At 39.4% G+C, this 17,807-nt stretch overlaps 1 protein-coding gene and 1 pseudogene across 39 annotated transcripts in view; one reads left to right on the top strand and one right to left on the bottom strand.

The window, feature by feature from the left end:
• Positions 1 to 17,807, top strand: part of Kcnma1 (potassium calcium-activated channel subfamily M alpha 1) — a 718,079-nt gene that overhangs the window by 461,655 nt on the left and 238,617 nt on the right. For all 39 annotated transcript variants that reach the window (XM_074079264.1, XM_074079232.1, XM_074079231.1 and 36 more), the window contains one exon: positions 8,415 to 8,490. In XM_074079264.1, coding sequence (XP_073935365.1) covers positions 8,415 to 8,490 — 76 coding nt within the window. The remainder of the gene's footprint in view (positions 1 to 8,414; positions 8,491 to 17,807) is intronic.
• LOC141425310 (small nucleolar RNA Z39) lies at positions 821 to 887 on the bottom strand (annotated as a pseudogene).

Below are 17,807 nucleotides of genomic sequence, written 5' to 3'. Positions count from 1 at the left end.
TCCTGGATTTGATATGCTAGTATTTTTTTTTTTTAGGATTATTGTCCTTAATCACTAGCGTGATGAGCCTACATTTTTTATTTTTTTATACATATGGGGTACCTGAGTCCAGGTAATGTGAGCTTTCAAAACCCATATAGAACATAGAAAAAGAAAGATGTCTGAGTTTTATTACTTGATCACATAACAGAGGATATATAGAGAAGTTTATATTTCTTAACGATATGAAGGAACTCACTCATTTTTTTTTTACTTTGAAAGAAGATTTTATTTTCACATTTGTCTACAATTAGAATAAATGCATTTCCTAGAATAAAGACAGAGCCTTTGGATTTAAAATACCCCACTATAAGATTACATACAAAAAACTCCAATTTTTTTTGCATAGTGGATTAAATAATCAAATTAGAATAGTTACACAATCTATTATAAATGATAATAAAATGTATCACATAAATTAAAAAATTCATATTTAAATTATATATATGTATAAAATAGTATCTTTTGTGTTATAATTCAATTAAGCTTCAATTTCACATAAAGTATAATGACTAAATAATAGTAGTTAATTTAAACTGAAAATGAAAGAGAGTCAAAATACCTTAAAAAGAGATATCACTTTCACATTGGTCTACAATACAGTAAACAGATTTTTTGGCATAAAGACACAGACTTTGGAGTTTAAACTATCCCCACTACAAGACTACATCCATAAAACTCCAATTATTTTTTCTGCAACAGTGGATTAAATAAGCAAGTTAAAATAGTTATACTGTCCGAATTAAATGAAAATAAAGTAGAATTGAAATGAAAAGATTCTTACATATTTTAGAAAGCGTATACAGTATCATGACTTTATTCATACTGATTTCCTTCATCATATGCAAAAAGATTTGTATTTAAATCATAAATTTGTAAAATACCATTTTGACAATTATAATTCTATTAACCTTCAGTTTGAGGTGAAGGGTTTTTTTATTTTTTGAGGTAAAATGTAATGACTAAAAACAGTAGTAATTTAAACTGAAACTGAGACAGAAGTCAAAAATATTTTCAAAAGAGATCTTCCTTTTTCTCTGGTCTACAATTATTGTAAATATAATTCTTGGCAAGAAGGCAAAGCTGCTGGGGTTTAAAATATCCCCACTGCAAGTTACATACATAAGACTGCAATTAATGTTTATGTAATAGAGGATTAAATAATCAAATTAAAATATTTATACTATCTAGATTTAAATGAAAATAAAATATACCATCTAAATAAAATATAACGGAAATAATATAATAGGATTCATAGTTAAATCATCTACACAATACTATTTTGAGAATTATAATTCTATTAATCTTCAATTTAAGGTGAAGAATAACAAGTAGATAATAGCAGGAATTTAAATTGAAAACGAGAGAGCAGTCCGATGTACTTTGGAAGAAGATCCTAATGTTGCCAGGTTTCTTCTCCTGGTTTTAGAAGTTCAGTAGCAGGATCATTTGAAGGTGGAATCAACCTGCAGAATACTCACTTCCACTTTGGTAATGTGGATACAGTGGGGGGACATCCAGCTGTTGGGGGGAAGATGACTGGGGAAACCACTCAGTCAACAGACATTTCTCATTGGGTACAAGGGACCTCTGACCAGAGGAACAAAACCAGGGCCCACTACCTTGCTTTCAACAGGCACATTTGAATTGTGTGGAGGAGGAGCTGGGTCAGTAAGTGGTTGTCCTGATGGGGGGATTGTCACCCTTCCCTCCTGTTTGCATGGAGGACACAGCGACCCTTTCTCAGGAGGTGCTCCGTGGTGGCCAGTCAGCCCATCACAGCTCGAGTCCCCTCTTTCCTTGCCAGTGTGATGCTCCAGTGGATTATCGGGGCTTCTTGAGTCTTTTCCTCCTCCCTGCTGAAGCAAAGGTGGAGGTCTGAGTGGACCTTCCAACTCAATAGGAGAGAGGAACGCTCTCCTTTCACATGAAGGTTGAGCCACTGGTGAGGGACCACGTGGAAAATGCTCCCTGCCGCATGCTGCATTTGAAACCCCAAATGCATTTGGATCTTCTTCTAAAAGTTTCAATTCCAACTCCATTTCCATTAACTTTTGTCTGCTGTTGGCGTTGACTTGCCTAAGATACTGCAGCTGTTCTTCAGCATCCTGGGCCTCGAACCAATTAAAGTGAGCTTTCTTCTCATAGGAAATAATCTCCCTTTGGTGATTAAGTTTGGTTCTCTCCAGTTTTTCTTCTAGCTCTCTGGCTACCTTTTTATAGGTCTGCAGCTCTGCAGTCTTGTGGTTGATGTTTTCTTTTACTTTGGGAAGTTTCTCCTCTGTGTCTCACTGGCGGTGATCCTCGACCATTAATTTCCTGTAGAATTTCATTCCCTCTTCGAACAGTTCAGGAATTATTTTAACTTTCTGCTGAAGCTTCTCCTTCTCAATTTCGAACTGTGCATGTTGAGACTGTAAAATGACTTGTTCGCTCTGGACATTTTTAATATGTTCTGTCAGGTCTTTGCTTACTCTCTCGACTTCACGCAGCTCAGTGTAAACTTGGTCTCTTTCTCGTTCCAAGGATTTTAAAGAAGCATTTAACTTCACAGCGTTCATCAGGTGCTGCAGAGCTCCTTTGGTCTGAGTATCTAAGTGAGCAGGATTTTCTGGGCCAAGGTTCATCTCTGTGTCCTAGTCACTGTCATGTGTTCCGTGTTCTTCCAGAACAAAGGCCCAGACTTTCAGCTTTCGAATGCCTTCAGTTAGCTACCTGAGGTGATCATCTTTGTCTTTTAGAATTCGTGCTGCAGATGTCCCAGGCTCCTCAAGTGTTACTTTGTGTTTATTAAGTTGACTCACTTGTTCCTTCCACACTGCAGCTTCTTGGAGCAGCTGTTTGCAGCTTTCCTGAAGCTGGAAATTTTCACTCCGAGCCTGTGCTGTTGAGTCCTTAAGATTCGCTTCACTGACTCGAAGTGTTCTTAAGGTTGTTTTGGCTGCAGCTACTTTGGGTTTGAGAGATTTTAGTTCATCTTCTAGGGACTGTATGGTTTTTGACATTTCCACATTCAATTCAACTTGTGTATAATGCTACCTTTTTATAGGTCTGCAGCTCTGCAGTCTTGTGGCTGATGTTTTCTTCTGTCAGCTCTGTTTCCAGCAGGAGTACTTCCTCCAGTTTATGCTTGGAGATATCCAGCTTTCCACAGGCTGCTTCTCGCTGTTTCTCAACAAGGCTGTTTTTCAAGTAGCTCACATTTTTCTTTAATCAGTTTAGAAAGCTTTAGAGCAAGCTGTTTTTCTCTTCGAGCGTAAAGCCGGCTTCTAACCGATTGAAAACTTCTCCACAAAAACAATGGGATAGAGAAAAATCCAATAATACTTACACATATCACTAGTTCCCATGGAAAATCATGGGGCTTTTGCCTCAGTTCTGCAGGGTCTGTTGTCATAACCCTGCCAAATTCCTGCAGGACCAGCCCCAAGTGTATTAGAGGGACAGCTTTGGGCACATCCATAGCTTCAAGGCTGCTTTGGCGGTTGCCAAGGCCAGGCTGAGCCTCGAAAGACAACAAACACTCAAAGTTCTGCCTAGAACACTGATACCAGAGCAGACCACTGCGGAGCTGGGGAGGGGGGTGTTGGTTAATGTGCAGTTTACCCCGCCCACAGGGGAGATTTATATGGTACTGGCCAGACCTTGGCCAGGAGTAGGCATTGTCTTTCATAAAATGGACAGGGACATCTCAGATGTCCTAAAGCTCACCTAGGAACCCTCACAGATAGAGCCTAAGAAAAATACTATTGGGGGGGGCGATGAAGTTACCATTTTTTATTACTGAATCTGCACGTAGATTTCATTGCAGACAAGTCAGTTTATTCACACCTATCACACCAGTGTTAATTCCCCTTGCACCACAACACAATTGCTCTGCTGCCATCAGACTGGTTCCATTGGTACTTCCTTGAAATGCTGAAGAGAGACTTTCCTTTTCATTATTCTACCTTTCATATGTTCTTCTTGTTTTCACTTTATTAGGATATATCATTGTACAGAGGGGAATCATTGTGTTAATTCCTAACAGCCTTACATTGTACATTGCTTAGACCGCTCTCACCATCTCCCCCACCCTCTCTCCCTACTCAAATCACTTGCAAGAGGTTTCATCGTTCTATTTCATGTATGTAATGAAGCCCATCAACCATATTCCCTCACCTTCACATCCTTCATTCACTCTCCCCTATCCCACAAGTATCTACCCCACACTGTATCTATTTTACAATCCTATCTTTAATATTGAATTCCAAAGTCAATGTTCAAAGGGGTTTCCTGATGTACCCAGCTGTGAGTATACTTTACTTTGTTCAATTCAACCCAGTCTGTATGGTTTCTTTCCTTCCAAATGTATTGAGACTTGTTTTATGATCCAGAATTTGACTCTAGATTAACAATCATCATGAATGATCTCTGTGACCTTTAAAAGAATTTTCCACCCCACCATTGGGTGGACTGTTCTCTAAGTTGGTTAAATGGCATTGTCAAGTATTTAGAGAATTACCAATTTCTACTTAACAATTCTGAGAAAGGAGTATGAAAATCTCCAACTGCAATTGTGAATTTGTCTATTTTTCCTTTCACTTCTACTAGTTTTTAGTTTGTGTGCTGTGAAGCCCTGAAAATGGGTCCATTTGCATTTAGTTTGTTGCAGTCACTTGACAAATTGATCTTTTCAGTGTTATCAAGTGTCCTCTTTATCTCATATAATCTGACTGTTTTTTCCTCTGCCATTTACTCTGTGTGATAATAATAAAGCCATTCCATGTTACCTTTGCATGGGACATCGTTTCTAGCCTTTCACATTTAACCTATCTGTGACTTTATACATGAAACGGGTTCTTGAAGCGAGGCTGTAGCTCTCTAACTTGTTTTTTCAGTATGAAAATATTTGCTTTTTAACTATTGTGTTTAGATCATTCATATCTTTGCTGTGTCATCACATTTAAATATTCCATCTTTTCATCTGTTTTTTGTCTTATCCACCTGTTATATATTCTCTTTGCCATTTTTGGATTCAGTATTTTTAATCATCCATTTTATATTCATTTTGGCTTATTTACGTATGCTCCTCTGCCTTTTTTCTGCTTGGTCTGTAGGTTACAATGTACACCATAAACTCATTGTGTATCTTCAAATAACATTAAATCATCTCACATACAGCTTAGAGATGCTACAATTGTATATTTCTATCACTTTCATTTTCCATTCTTTATCCTATTTTTGTCATATATTCTATAATATATTGCTTTTCCTTTAATCAATCATCATTAAAGAAATTTAAAGCATGGAGGGAAAGTCTTCTATACTTTACTCTGGATAGCCTGCTTTGTTCCTGTGCAGATCTGAATTGCCATCCGGTGTCATTTTCCTCCTCCCTGATGAAGTTCCTTTAATCCTTCTCATAGTGCAAATGTGCTGCCAGTGAATTCTCTTATTCTGTCCTATCTGGTCTTTGGCCTTTGATCTTGAAATCCGTACATTTCATGGAATAGCCTACTTGGCGAACCTTCTCACGTGAAGCCTCAGTAAAAGTAAAGGTAGGTGGAATCCTCTGGACCTGGACAACCTGCCGAAGGAACTCACTTATAAAATCATCTTTGCCCTGTATCTTTTTGTAATTCATGGCATTGGAACATACGTATTTCCTTCTTCACAACTGTTATAACTATATTTCCCAAGAAAACAATCCTATGTCAGATTTTATGGAACAAACAATAAGAAAAAAAGTATTATAAAGCATAGAAGATGAGTAGCCTGTCATTTAGGAGTTTCCCTACCCACCTCTCCCTTTTCTTGGCCTCTTTATAACCTGGAGTTACTGGCTGCAGTGCCAGGGGCCTCACCGTGTGTGGGAGGAATGGCCATTGTTTGATCCCCAGCTGTGCAGAGAAAAAAAATCTTAGGTCAGATTCTGTCTGAAAACTCTATTTCCTAAATTGTATTTGTATTGGTCAGCTTTTCATGGCTCTGACAAAATAAATGATTCACAAATATCACTGTGACCTGTGACAAAAACTTATAAGGGATAAAAATGAATTTTGGCTCACACAGAAATCTCAATTCATGACTATTTGTGGCTATTTGGCCCTGTTGCTTTGGGCCTGTGGCAAGACTGAGTATTATGGTAGGGAGTGTGTGGTGGAAGAAAGCTGTTCACTTCATGGTGGTTGGGAATGGATACAGAGAGAGAGAGAGAGAGAGAGAGAGAGAGAGAGAGAGAGAGAGAGAGAAGATAGATGCTGAAGTCCCAACATCCCCTTCAAGGGCGCACCTCCAATGACCTGACTGTCTTCCACTAGGCTCCTCATCTTAAAGGTTCACCAACTCCCAATAGTGTCACAAACTGACAACCAAACCTTACTACATGAACTTTGGGGGATGGTTAAGATCCAAACCCTAATGTTATTTAACACTTATTGTGTAAAATAAGTGTTAGTTTATTATGTAAAACCAAATAAAATGGTTTTAGTTGCCTTACTGGTAAATACTGCCCCTAACATGGATGCTTATTTTTACTGTTTAACTGAATTTAATATTTGAAATTTTGGGGGAAAAAAGCCAGATACTTCTTGGCACTGGTCTTTAAGAACTAGTCATTCATTCTACCTTTTATCTTGAGTCATTTTTTTCATTTCGGGAAAGGGCTTTTCTGTTATGTTCTGGCCTCTGTGGATGAGCTAGCTGTTGTTTGTAAGTTCCTTTGGAACATGTTTTTTACAAAGGTTGGAGCTCTGTGATCTCAGCTCTATCTCTGTTTTCTTAAATTTCATCTCTTTTTATTTTCTTTTCCTTATTTTCTCTGCTTTCTGAGATTACTTCTCAATTTTGTACTCTGCTCACTTTCAGTTTTCAGGAGAGTTAATCAGCCTTTCATCAGTTTGGCTATGATATGTCTTTGGCTTCTGAGCCTTTTCCATTTCATCAGCATCCCTTCTCATCTCTGCATTTTCTGGTTGTAATAAAATTATACAAATATTATTTATCCTAAAAGACAATTGTTTTCTGAAAAAGAAATCTTCTGTTAGTGAAGGTGAATCCTTTTCTGATCCTTTTAAGTAACCATCATTTTCTCCTTCTTCCTAACAACTTTTGTTTTTCGGGAGTGGTACTGGGAGTGGAATGCAGGGCCTTGCACTTGCTAGGCAGGTGCTCTACTTCTTGAGCTACGCCCCCAACCCTTTCCTCTTCCTTTATACTGTCAGATGCCCTACCTCGGGCTTTAAGTTAATATTTCCTTATTACCAAAATACTTCCACTCTGGTCCAGTTAGAGTTCTCTTCATTTCAGCAGAGGGTAACCCGGCTTTCACCTGGGGTCTGTAGTTAATTCTCACCACTTCTTTCTACTAGCAGACTCTGCCACCACCTCCCATGACAGGACAGAATAGTTTACCCCCAGGTGTGTAACTCAGTCCATGGGGCGGTTCATAAAATGCTTTCGAAAAGGATGTCCTGTTGGGAGTGAGTATGGTATTCAGTGTGACTCAAAGTTGGGGTAGTCAGCATTTTGTAAGTAATTCTCCTGCATGGTGTTCAAGGCGTTAAGACCTGTCATTGACTCAGAATGTTTTTGATTAATGACTGACATAAACAGAAAATGAGTTTACTCTTGGATATTAAAACACAGCAATACTTTGTACTTTTAAAAACTCCTTGATTGTGTTTTCCTTACCTGCCTTGCTCTCTTCTACCACCTAGAAACACAAACTGTTCCATTCAAGAGAGGCTGTGGATTTAGGAAGGACAAACATTCATTCTGACATTAGTAAAAATGGAATTATTTAAGTTTTAAATCCTTTACTTATAGAGTGTGATAGATTACTGCTCTGGGTTTATTTTTTTCTTTTTTGACTCGGAGAAAAATATAAAATATTGCACAAAACAGCTAACATTATGGGCGTTCTTCATTTTATAGGGCTGAAAATAAAGATTAAAAAATTCCACCAAAGACATCGGATAAGGTTATCCGATTTATTGTTAATCTGCTCTTAGCACAAGGGCCAACCTGAGCGGTCATAATGCCCAGGATTCTTCAGAGATAAAATTCTGCCAGACCACAGGATAACTGAGAAACAGTGCTTAAATCAGAGCTCACTAAAGGGGAGGCAAGCCTCCTTAACCTGGGTCTCCCCCCCAGCACTTCCCCTTAAATGGTTCCAAACAGATCACTTGGAATAAGAAAGTCAGCTTACTGACTGAGCATAAACCAGTCAAGAATCAGAATGAAGGAATGTGTCCAAGGTACTGGGGTCCTTTATCTTTGCAAGGACTTCTAATTCCTTCAATCCTTCAATTGTAATTCAACTGGCAGACTGAGAACATTAAAAAACACATATTGAAAATAATGCATTTCTGTTTCATTTCTCTTTCCAGGTTTGAGATTTTTAAGAGCTCTCAGACTGATACAGTTTTCAGAAATTTTGCAGTTTCTGAATATCCTTAAAACAAGGTAAGATGTTCTTTCTCCTTTTTTTCCCCATTCTGGTCCCCATTGTCAAGTTGTAAATATCATATGAGTTTGCTTACATCACAGTGTAATTATAGTGTCATGCTATTCACAGAAAGCATGATCTAACACAGAGCCAAAGAAACCCAGAGTAGGGCTTGTGTAGCTTTCTTTTGCAAGGCCAGAGGATTGTATGGGAAAAAGAGAGACACACTATGTATGTGGGGACATAAGGACAATTTTGGGGGACACATGACTGACATCCAGGTATCCAGTGGGGTTGCCCAGAGATGAGCCTTGGCATCGTGTGAGTGGTGCACAGTGGATGAAGGATGGATTTGCTCATTGATTGGGAAGTCCTTGCTGCCAGCTCCTAAATTGCCCCTTTATTGCACCACTAAATAAGAAATTGAACTTGGTCATAAAGGCAAGAGAAGCAATGCTGTTTGAGAGGCAATCACAAACCTCATACGGCAAACAGAAAATCATTTCATTTCTAAGCACATTTTAGATGTTCACTTTATATCCATAGAGCCCTTGGGGCTTGCTCTGTGAATTGCCTTTTGGGGAAACCCTAAAAACCTTCAGTCGAATGCTCCATGACTACTTCTGTTAACCGTGTTATGATCTGGAAAACACAACTGGACCAGGAGCAAAATTCCCCAGAGGATCCCCTGCCTGATGACCTGCTAGTTTGCAGAGCTGGCCTGAAACCAGGACTGTGTTGATGAATAAACTAATAAAAGGGGTTAGACGTCCTCTAATGGAGAATAAGTACAGGTCATAAATTTCTCTTCTAGGAAATTGTGCTTTAAGAAGCTTGCCTCTAATGTTCCATTTCCTCTTTCGTTGGGCTTAATGTGCTTGATAGATGATTGCAAACAGGACACCTCTGTATTTAGTGATTTATAATTAATATGCCTGTCTTTTTGAGGGCTTGGATTTAGCATCATTTTCTCAATAATGAAGACTGGGATCCAGCTTCCTGAATCTCATACATCCAACAAATCCATCCAACTATTGACTTTCTTCTTTGGGTGTTAGAGTTTTTGTTTATTTTGTTTTATTTTAAATCCAAATTATTGTCCCCTCTCCAACTATTCATCTATGCAAGCATGGGATAAATTCACTTTGAATTTTCTCTTAGCTAAGTTAAAAGGGAAAGCAGTGATTGAAGTCTTTTAAAGCCTACCCCCCTTTCCATTTCATTATCCTCAGGTAAGAATTGTTGGTTATTTACTGCATGTAATATTACTCATACTGTTTTTTCACATCTTTTCCTCTGAGCCACAATAGCCTTCATTTCTACCTCTTTTCGGTCTTTTATGTAGTATATTCATCTTCCCCTTGAAAATCTGTAACTGATCAACAAACCTAGCATCATCCATATTTACCCATATTGTACTTAGTCTACTAGACTGTATTTTTAAAGATAGAACTCGTGAGTACACATCACCAAACATAACGCCTTGTTTTGAGGGACACATTTTTTTCCAGTGGGAATGGTGTCTTATGGTGTCTTATCTTCTCTCTCTCTCTTGCTCTCTCTCTTTCTCCTTATTTAACATTTTCCTCGTATGTTAGGGTATTTTTATTCTAGGAAGATTCCAGTGCCTTGAGAAACCATGTGAAGAGGAACTGTGTTCTCACCTTCCTCATGTTCTCTGTGGATCCTTTTTGAATTACACAGAGTGAAGATCATCTGGCTATCTTTTACAGAGCTTTTTCCAGGGTGTCCACCCATTTCCCACTCCTTGATAAAGGTTCCCTTCTTTCCTTTGAATGAAGAAATAGCTCTGGCACCCCTGGAGAACAGTGACCCTATAGTTGTGGAGTTATGATGCTTCATTTTCTTACTGCAGAAGGGCAAAAAGCAGAAGCAGCGCCAGCAGGGGGGAGAGGGAACTGTGCAGTGGAGACAGCAGTGCTTGGAGGATGGCAGCTGGCCAGGCATCTTCCATCCCATCTTCCACACAACATTTCCCAGAATCCCACTTTCCACTAAACTAAATCTTTATTATCAGACAATGTTTTTCATCACACACCAGAACTTGGGTGTCCCAAGTTCCTGTCATTTATAGTCATGATTGTGTTAATCCCAGATGCCTGAAGTGCGTGCCATTTGTACCAGCAGCAAGATGAGTGTGGAGATGAGTCCTGCTGCCAGAGGGCTCATGGGTGAGGAAGCCTAGAGCCAGGATGCCCACCAGTGTGGCAGGTGCTAAAGTAGGCACATACCCAGGTGTGGGGTACACAGAGGAGAGGCACTGAGCCAGGATTGGCAGGAGTTGGGGGGGCAGGCAAGGATCTTTGCAACGTGAAGGAGGTGTCTAAGGAAAATCTTGAGAAAACTAAGTTTTCTCATTACAGTTGGGTTAGGCATGTGAGGAGTATGGAGACTGGGGCTGACTTCAGTCAGGGAAGCTGAGGAGAGAATAGGTGAGAGAAGAAGCATTGCAGTACTATTGATGAGCAGTTCTGTGCTCCTGGACATCGGAGTTCTGTGCTGGAGAAAAGAGCATGAAGTTGGGGTAGACAAAGGCCAGATCACCAGGTACTGGTGAAAACTTCCTTGAGTTGTAAGAACTCCAGATGTCTTAGGACAACTCTCAGAGCCCTTCCCCCTCCAGGTGCCCAGCTAATCCTGGCTCCTTTCATACTCCAAGCACAGATCCCAAAGTCCTGGTGCTGAGAAATAAGAGTGTTTTTTTTTTTTTTAGGACCTTGGCCTTGGAGGGATTGATTTTCTTGTGACCTTGCTATTCTCTGCTGCTTTCTCAGTCACCTTCTGCAAGTGTGGGGGAAGCCATGTAATCTTTTAATTTTATTCCTATGTGCATACAATGCTTGGGTCATTTCTCCCCCTTCCCCACCCCCACCCTTACCCCCCTCGCCCCCTCGCTACCCAGCAGAAACTATTTTGCCCTTATCTCTAATATTGTTGTAGAGAGAGTATAAGCAGTAATAGGAAGGACTAAGGGTTTTTGCTGGTTGAGATAAGGATAGCTATACAGGGCATTGACTCACATTGATTTCCTGTGTGTGGGTGTTACCTTCTAGGTTAATTCTTCTTGATCTAACCTTTTCTCTAGTTCCTGGTCCCCTTCTCCTATTGGCCTCAGTTGCTTTTAAGCTATCTGCTTTAGTTTCTCTGCATTGAGGGCAACAAATGCTAGCTAGTTTTTTAGGTGTCTTACCTATCCTCACTCCTCCATTGTGTGTTCTCGCTTTTATCATGTGCTCAAAGTCCAATCCCATTGTTGTGTTTGCCCTTGATCTAATGTCCACATATGAGGGAGAACATAAGATTTTTGGTTTTTTGGGCCAGGCTAACCTTGCTCAGAATGATGTTCTCCAGTTCCATCCATTTACCAGCGAATGATAAAATTTCATTCTTCATGGCTGCATAAAATTCCATTGTGTATAGATACCACATTTTCTTAATCCATTTGTCGGTGGTGGGGCATCTTGGCTGTTTCCATAACTTGGCTGTTTCCATAACTTGGCTATTGTGAATAGTGCCGCAATAAACATGGGTGTGCAGGTGCCTCTGGAGTAACCTGTGTCACAGTCTTTTGGGTATATCCCCAAGAGTGGTATTGCTGGATCATATGGTAGAGCCATATTTAGCTTTTTAAGTAGTCTCCAAATTTTTTTCCAGAGTGGTTGTACTAGTTTACATTCCCACCAACAGTGTAAGAGGGTTCCTTTTTCCCGCACCCTCGCCAACACCTGTTGTTGGTGGTGTTGCTGATGATGGCTATTCTAACAGGGGTGAGGTGGAATCTTAGTGTGGTTTTAATATGCATTTCCTTTATTGCTAGAGATGGTGAGCATTTTTTCATGTGTTTTTTGGCCATTTGAATTTCTTCTTTTGAGAAAGTTCTGTTTAGTTCCCTTGCCCACTTCTTTATTGGTTCATTAATTTTGGGAGAATTTAGTTTTTTAAGTTCCCTATATATTCTAGTTATTAGCCCTTTGTCTGATGTATAGCTGGCAAATATTTTCTCCCACTCTGTGGGTATTCTCTTCAGTTTAGAGACCATTTCTTTTGTTGAGCAGAAGCTTTTTAGTTTTATGAAGTCCCATTTATCTATGCTATCTCTTAGTTGCTGTGCTGCTGGGGTTTCATTGAGAAAGTTCTTACCTATACTTATTAATTCCAGAGTATTTCCTACTCTTTCCTCTATCAACTTTAGAGTTTGGGGTCTGATATAAGATCCTTGATCCATTTTGAGTTAATATTGGTATAGGGTGATATACTTGGATCTAGTTTCAGTTTTTTGCAGACTGCTAACCAGTTTTCCCAGCAGTTTTTGTTGAAGAGGCTGTCTTTTCTCCATTGTATATTTTTAGCACCTTTGTCAAAGACAAGTTGATCATAGTTGTGTGGCTTCATATCTGGGTCCTCTATTCTGTTCCACTGGTCTTCATGTCCGTTTTTGTGCCAGTACCGTGCTGTTTTTATTGTTATTGTTTTGTAATACAGTTTGAAGTCGGGTATTGTGATACCTCCAGCGTTGTTCTTTTGACTGAGTATTGCCTTGGCTATTCGTGGCCTCTTGTGTTTCCATATAAATTTAACTGTAGATTTTTCAATCTCTTTAATGAATGTCATTAGAATTTTGATGGGAATTGCATTAAACATGTAGATTACTTTTGGGAGTATAGACATTTTTACTCTGTTGATTCTACCAATCCATGAGCATGGGAGATCTCTCCACTTTCTATAGTCTTCCTCAATCTCTTTCTTCAGAAGTGTATAGTTTTCCTTGTAGAGGTCGTTCACATCCTTTGTTAGGTTTACACCTAGGTATTTGATTTTTTTGAGGCTATTGTAAATGGAATTGTTTTCATATATTCTATCTCAGTTTGTTCATTATTAGTGTATAGAAATGCTAATGATTTTTCTATGTTGATTTTATATCCTGCTACCTTGCTGTAGCTATTGATGGTGTCTAGGAGCTTCTGAGTGTTTTGGGTCTTTAAGGTATAGGATCATGTCGTCTGCAAATAGGGATATTTTGACAGTTTCTTTACCTATTTGTATTCCTTTTATTCCTTCTTCTTGCCTAGTTGCTCTGGCTAGGAATTCCAGTACTATGTTGAATAGGAGTGGAGATAGTGGGCATCCTTGTCTAGGTCCTGATTTTAGAGGGAATGGTTTCAGTTTTTCTGTGTTAAGTATAATGCTGGCTGTAGGTTTGTCATATATAGCTTTTATGATGTTGAGGTACTTTCTTTCTATTCCTAGTTTTCTTAGAGCTTTTATCATGAAATGATGCAGGCTTTTTCTGCATCTATTGAGATGATCAAGTGGTTTTTGTCTTTGCTTCTGTTAATGTGGTTTATTATGTTTATTGATTTTTGTATGTTGAACCACCCCTGCATTCCTGGGATGAAGCCTACTTGGTTGTGGTGAATGATCTTTTTGATGTGTTGCTGAATTCGGTTTGCCATTATTTTATTGAGGATTTTTGCATCATTGTTCATTAAGGAGTTTGGCCTATAGTTCTTCTTTTTGGAGGTGTCTTTGCCTGGTTTTGGGATAATTGTAATACTGTCTTCATAAAATGTGTTAGGCAGTTTTCCTTCCCTTTCTATTTCATGGAACAGTTTAAGGAGGGTTGGTATCAGTTCTTCTTTAAAGGTCTGATAGAATTCAGCAGAGAATCCATCAGGTCCTGGACTTTTCTTCTTAGGGAGACTCTTGGTTGCTGCTTCAATTTCATTTTGTGTTATAGATCTATTCAATTTATTAATATCTTCTTGGTTCAGTTTTGGATGACCATATATATCTAGAAATCTGTCCATTTCTTTAAGAATTTCGAATTTATTTGAATATAGGTTCTCGAAGTAGTCTCTGATGATTCCTGGACTTCCATGGTGTTTGTTGTTATCTCCCCTTTTGCATTCCTGATTCTACTAATTGGGGTTTTTTCTCTCCTCATTTTAGTCAGGTTTGCCAGGGGTGTGTCGATCTTGTTTATTTTTTTCAAAGAACCAACTTTTTGTTTCATTAATTCTTTGTATGGTTTTTTTGGTTTCTATTTCATTGATTTTAGCTCTTATTTTTATTATTTCTCTCCTTCTATTTGTTTTGGGATTTGCTTGTTCTTATTTTTCTAGGAGTTTGAGATGTATCATTAGGTCATTTATTTGGGATCGTTCGGTCTTTTTAATATATGCACTCATGGCTATAAACTTTCCTCTCAGGACTGCCTTTGCTGTGTCCCAGAGGTTCTGGTAGGTTGTGTTTTCATTTTCATTGACTTCCAGGAACTTTTTAATTTCCTCTTTTATTTCATCAATGACCCATTGTTCATTAAGCAATGAGTTATTCAGTTTCCAGCTGTTTGCATGTTTTTTGTCTTTATTTTTGTTGTTGAGTTCTAGTTTTATTGCATTGTGATCAGATAGAATGCATGGTATAATTTCTATTTTCTTATATTTGCTCAGAAGCCATGTAATCTTTAGGGAGATTTTGTCTGCCTTTCTTTGGTGGCAGATCCTACCCGTCTGTAGCATTCAGTGGAGACAGAGGCTTTGCAAATGTGATTTGAAATATGATTTAAGATTGCTGTTTCATTTTCTGTCTTTAGCTGCTTGGTTCAGCTGAGAGCTGAAAGCAGCAGGGCAGAGAATTATAGACAGGGGTGATGAAGAATTAAGAGAACAGCAGAAAGGAAATCAGAGTGAACAGAATAACAGCAGTAAGTCTCACTTATATGACCAGCATCAGGACAGATCCCCAAAAGTTCAAGCTGAGAGAGGGCCTAGAATAATCCATATCCTGAAGTGGCCTATTTAAGAGAGACTGGGTGACTCTGGGTTATTCTCTCAGCGTTTGGAAGCTCCTTGGTCACCCTACAAACTGGTGAACTAATGTTCAGGTGTTGGACCATGTAGTGAACAGTCAGAGAAAAGTATGCAACTCCACTTCCAGGCTGTACCCCACAACTCACTGAATGTGGTCAGTAGTGCTGACTGAAACAAAGATAACCTAGTAATTTTTTTTCAAAATGAAAATTGCGTTATTGTTTCCTCTAAAGTAAAACATGCTCACTGGAAACATTTCAACAATATGGAATAGTATAAAGGGTAAAGTCAAATTGTCCCCATACCATCCTGTTTTGAGGTAACCATTGGCCACTTTTATTTCCTGCATAGTATATGTGTATACTATCGTTTACCTAGCCAATGCATTTGGGTGGGCATTTTGGAAATTAAAACTTTATTACGTATGTTACCTTAGCTCCAAGGCAAAGTTTTTAAGAATACTTGAAATAGAGACCAAATCAAGTGGAGACCAAATCCTGAAGGCTCTTAAATTTATGGGTTTTGCTGAGAGCAAGATAGGATTGAAAGACTTTAATCAGGAGAGGAAACATGTTCAGATTTATATTCTAGAAAGATCTGTTCTACCATTTGTATAGAGAGTAGGTTTGGAGTGTCTAAGGCCTTGAAGACTGTAGGACCAGACAAGGGACAAAATACTGGGGAGGGAGAAGAGTTCTAGGAATGACTAATGGGGAGAATTGACAGAATTTGATTTTCCTCTCTCTCTTAGCTTCTATTTCATCCCATTCAACTCAGTGACATATAGTCTAGTTGGTTTTTCAGAGTTGGGCTGTTTTACATCTCTCTGGCAAAGGTAGCAATAAAACAAAATAAGATCACTGGCACCTGGCTATACCCTCAGCCAGAAACAAGGAGGAAAATTGGAGACAGGGACAAATCTGTGCTTCCTATGTAAAGTAGATGACATTTTCTGAGTTAAGCAAAACATACCTTGTTAAGTACTCTGAGGACGAAGCTGGCCCTTAGCGCTCCGGGTTTAAATGTATGATCTCATGAGTCACACTTTCCCCATATTCAGAGTCCTAGAAAAGTTCTCTGATCTACAGGACTCCTGTACGTGCTAGCTGGATGACCTGGGCCCACTGATTCTAATAGCTGGTGGAAACTCTGGGGATGACTACTCAGAAGTTATAATGTCTTTCTTTAGATGGGTCAGGTTTTCACAGTAAGATCACAATCCATCACTCAAGGCATAGGAAGGAGGCTACATTCTGAGTGGTTCTAATTGTTCTAACCCTTGGTGACTTCACATCTGTTCCAGACCCTTGGGCTTGGCCATGAAGTCTGTGGCTATCTCCAGTGGCTCTTTTGCTACGAGAATACAGCTCTACTCTTGACAACCCCTCCTTCCTTCCAAGGAACCCTACTCAAGCTGGCAAGGCCCATGTCTCAGAGGATAGGGAAGGGCTACCAAGAGTTAATCTTGCATCTTCTGCACATAGCTTTCAGATGATTGCTTGGTCACAGAGTTTAATTTGGAAAGCAAATTCCTAATACTAGAGATCTGTGATAATGCTGATGTCATACAAATAATCAGATTTCAGTGCTGAACATGGACTCTCAGCAACAGTGATTAAATGCTCAGTACACAGAGAGAGCTCCCTTAAGCATCATCAATATCATTGTGACAACCATTTAGAGATTAATAATCACCACACTTAGGTCATTTTTTTAAAGCACCAAGAGACTCAGAGACGCCAATAGATTTAATACCTTGTGAATAGATTTAATAGCTTGAAAGGACTCCACATGGTTGTTGATGGCACGCTGTGCTGTTCAGGCCCCAAGGATTTGGGACTATGTAAGTGCATCAATGTGCTATTGAATTCTCCCCTGAGAAAGGAAAGTACATACCTCCCTAAGACCTCTCCCTTTGTCACTGGCTCCCTGTTCTTCATCAGTGTCAGGGTACACATTGGTGAGGCCTACAAGGTACAGTCGGGAGGATTCTGTTTTGGTTTTCCATCGAGAAACTCGATTGAAGCAGCACATGGTGGTGACCCAGCTGGCACAGGGTAGCTTCTTGATTGCTAGGGTCTACTCATTTGATAGGGTTCATTGGGTAGATCCCTAATATCTGTGTGCCTCAAACTCTGGTTAACAGGGCTGCCCTTCCAGAGAAAGAAGACTCTGTAAGGCTGTGAAGAGGTCTGCTCCAGGGAGCAGAAAGTCAAGAGTTACAATATCTCTTTGCTCCAAGGAGACACCTGCATGGAAGGCCCTGAACACTGTTTTTGTTAGGTGATGATTCCATTCATAGCCACCTGAATCACTTAAAGGAGAGGCAAGGTGTGACAATAGTATATGGGAAAATGGTTGAAGGTCAAGATCTAGCAAATCTGTGCTTGACTTGGGAGTTCCAACTTCCCACCGGGGCTTCTGGAGCCATGGAACTAATTGTAAAATCAGGCAACAAAGCGGGCAGTGCAGGAGGCTGCCTTCTTCTCCCAGGTAGAGAC

Source organism: Castor canadensis, chromosome 7 (genome assembly GCF_047511655.1).
Source record: "Castor canadensis chromosome 7, mCasCan1.hap1v2, whole genome shotgun sequence".
NCBI classification, from domain to species: Eukaryota; Metazoa; Chordata; class Mammalia; order Rodentia; family Castoridae; genus Castor; species Castor canadensis.
Note: the sequence above shows the minus strand (reverse complement) of the source record. Positions and strands in the feature narration are given on the sequence as shown.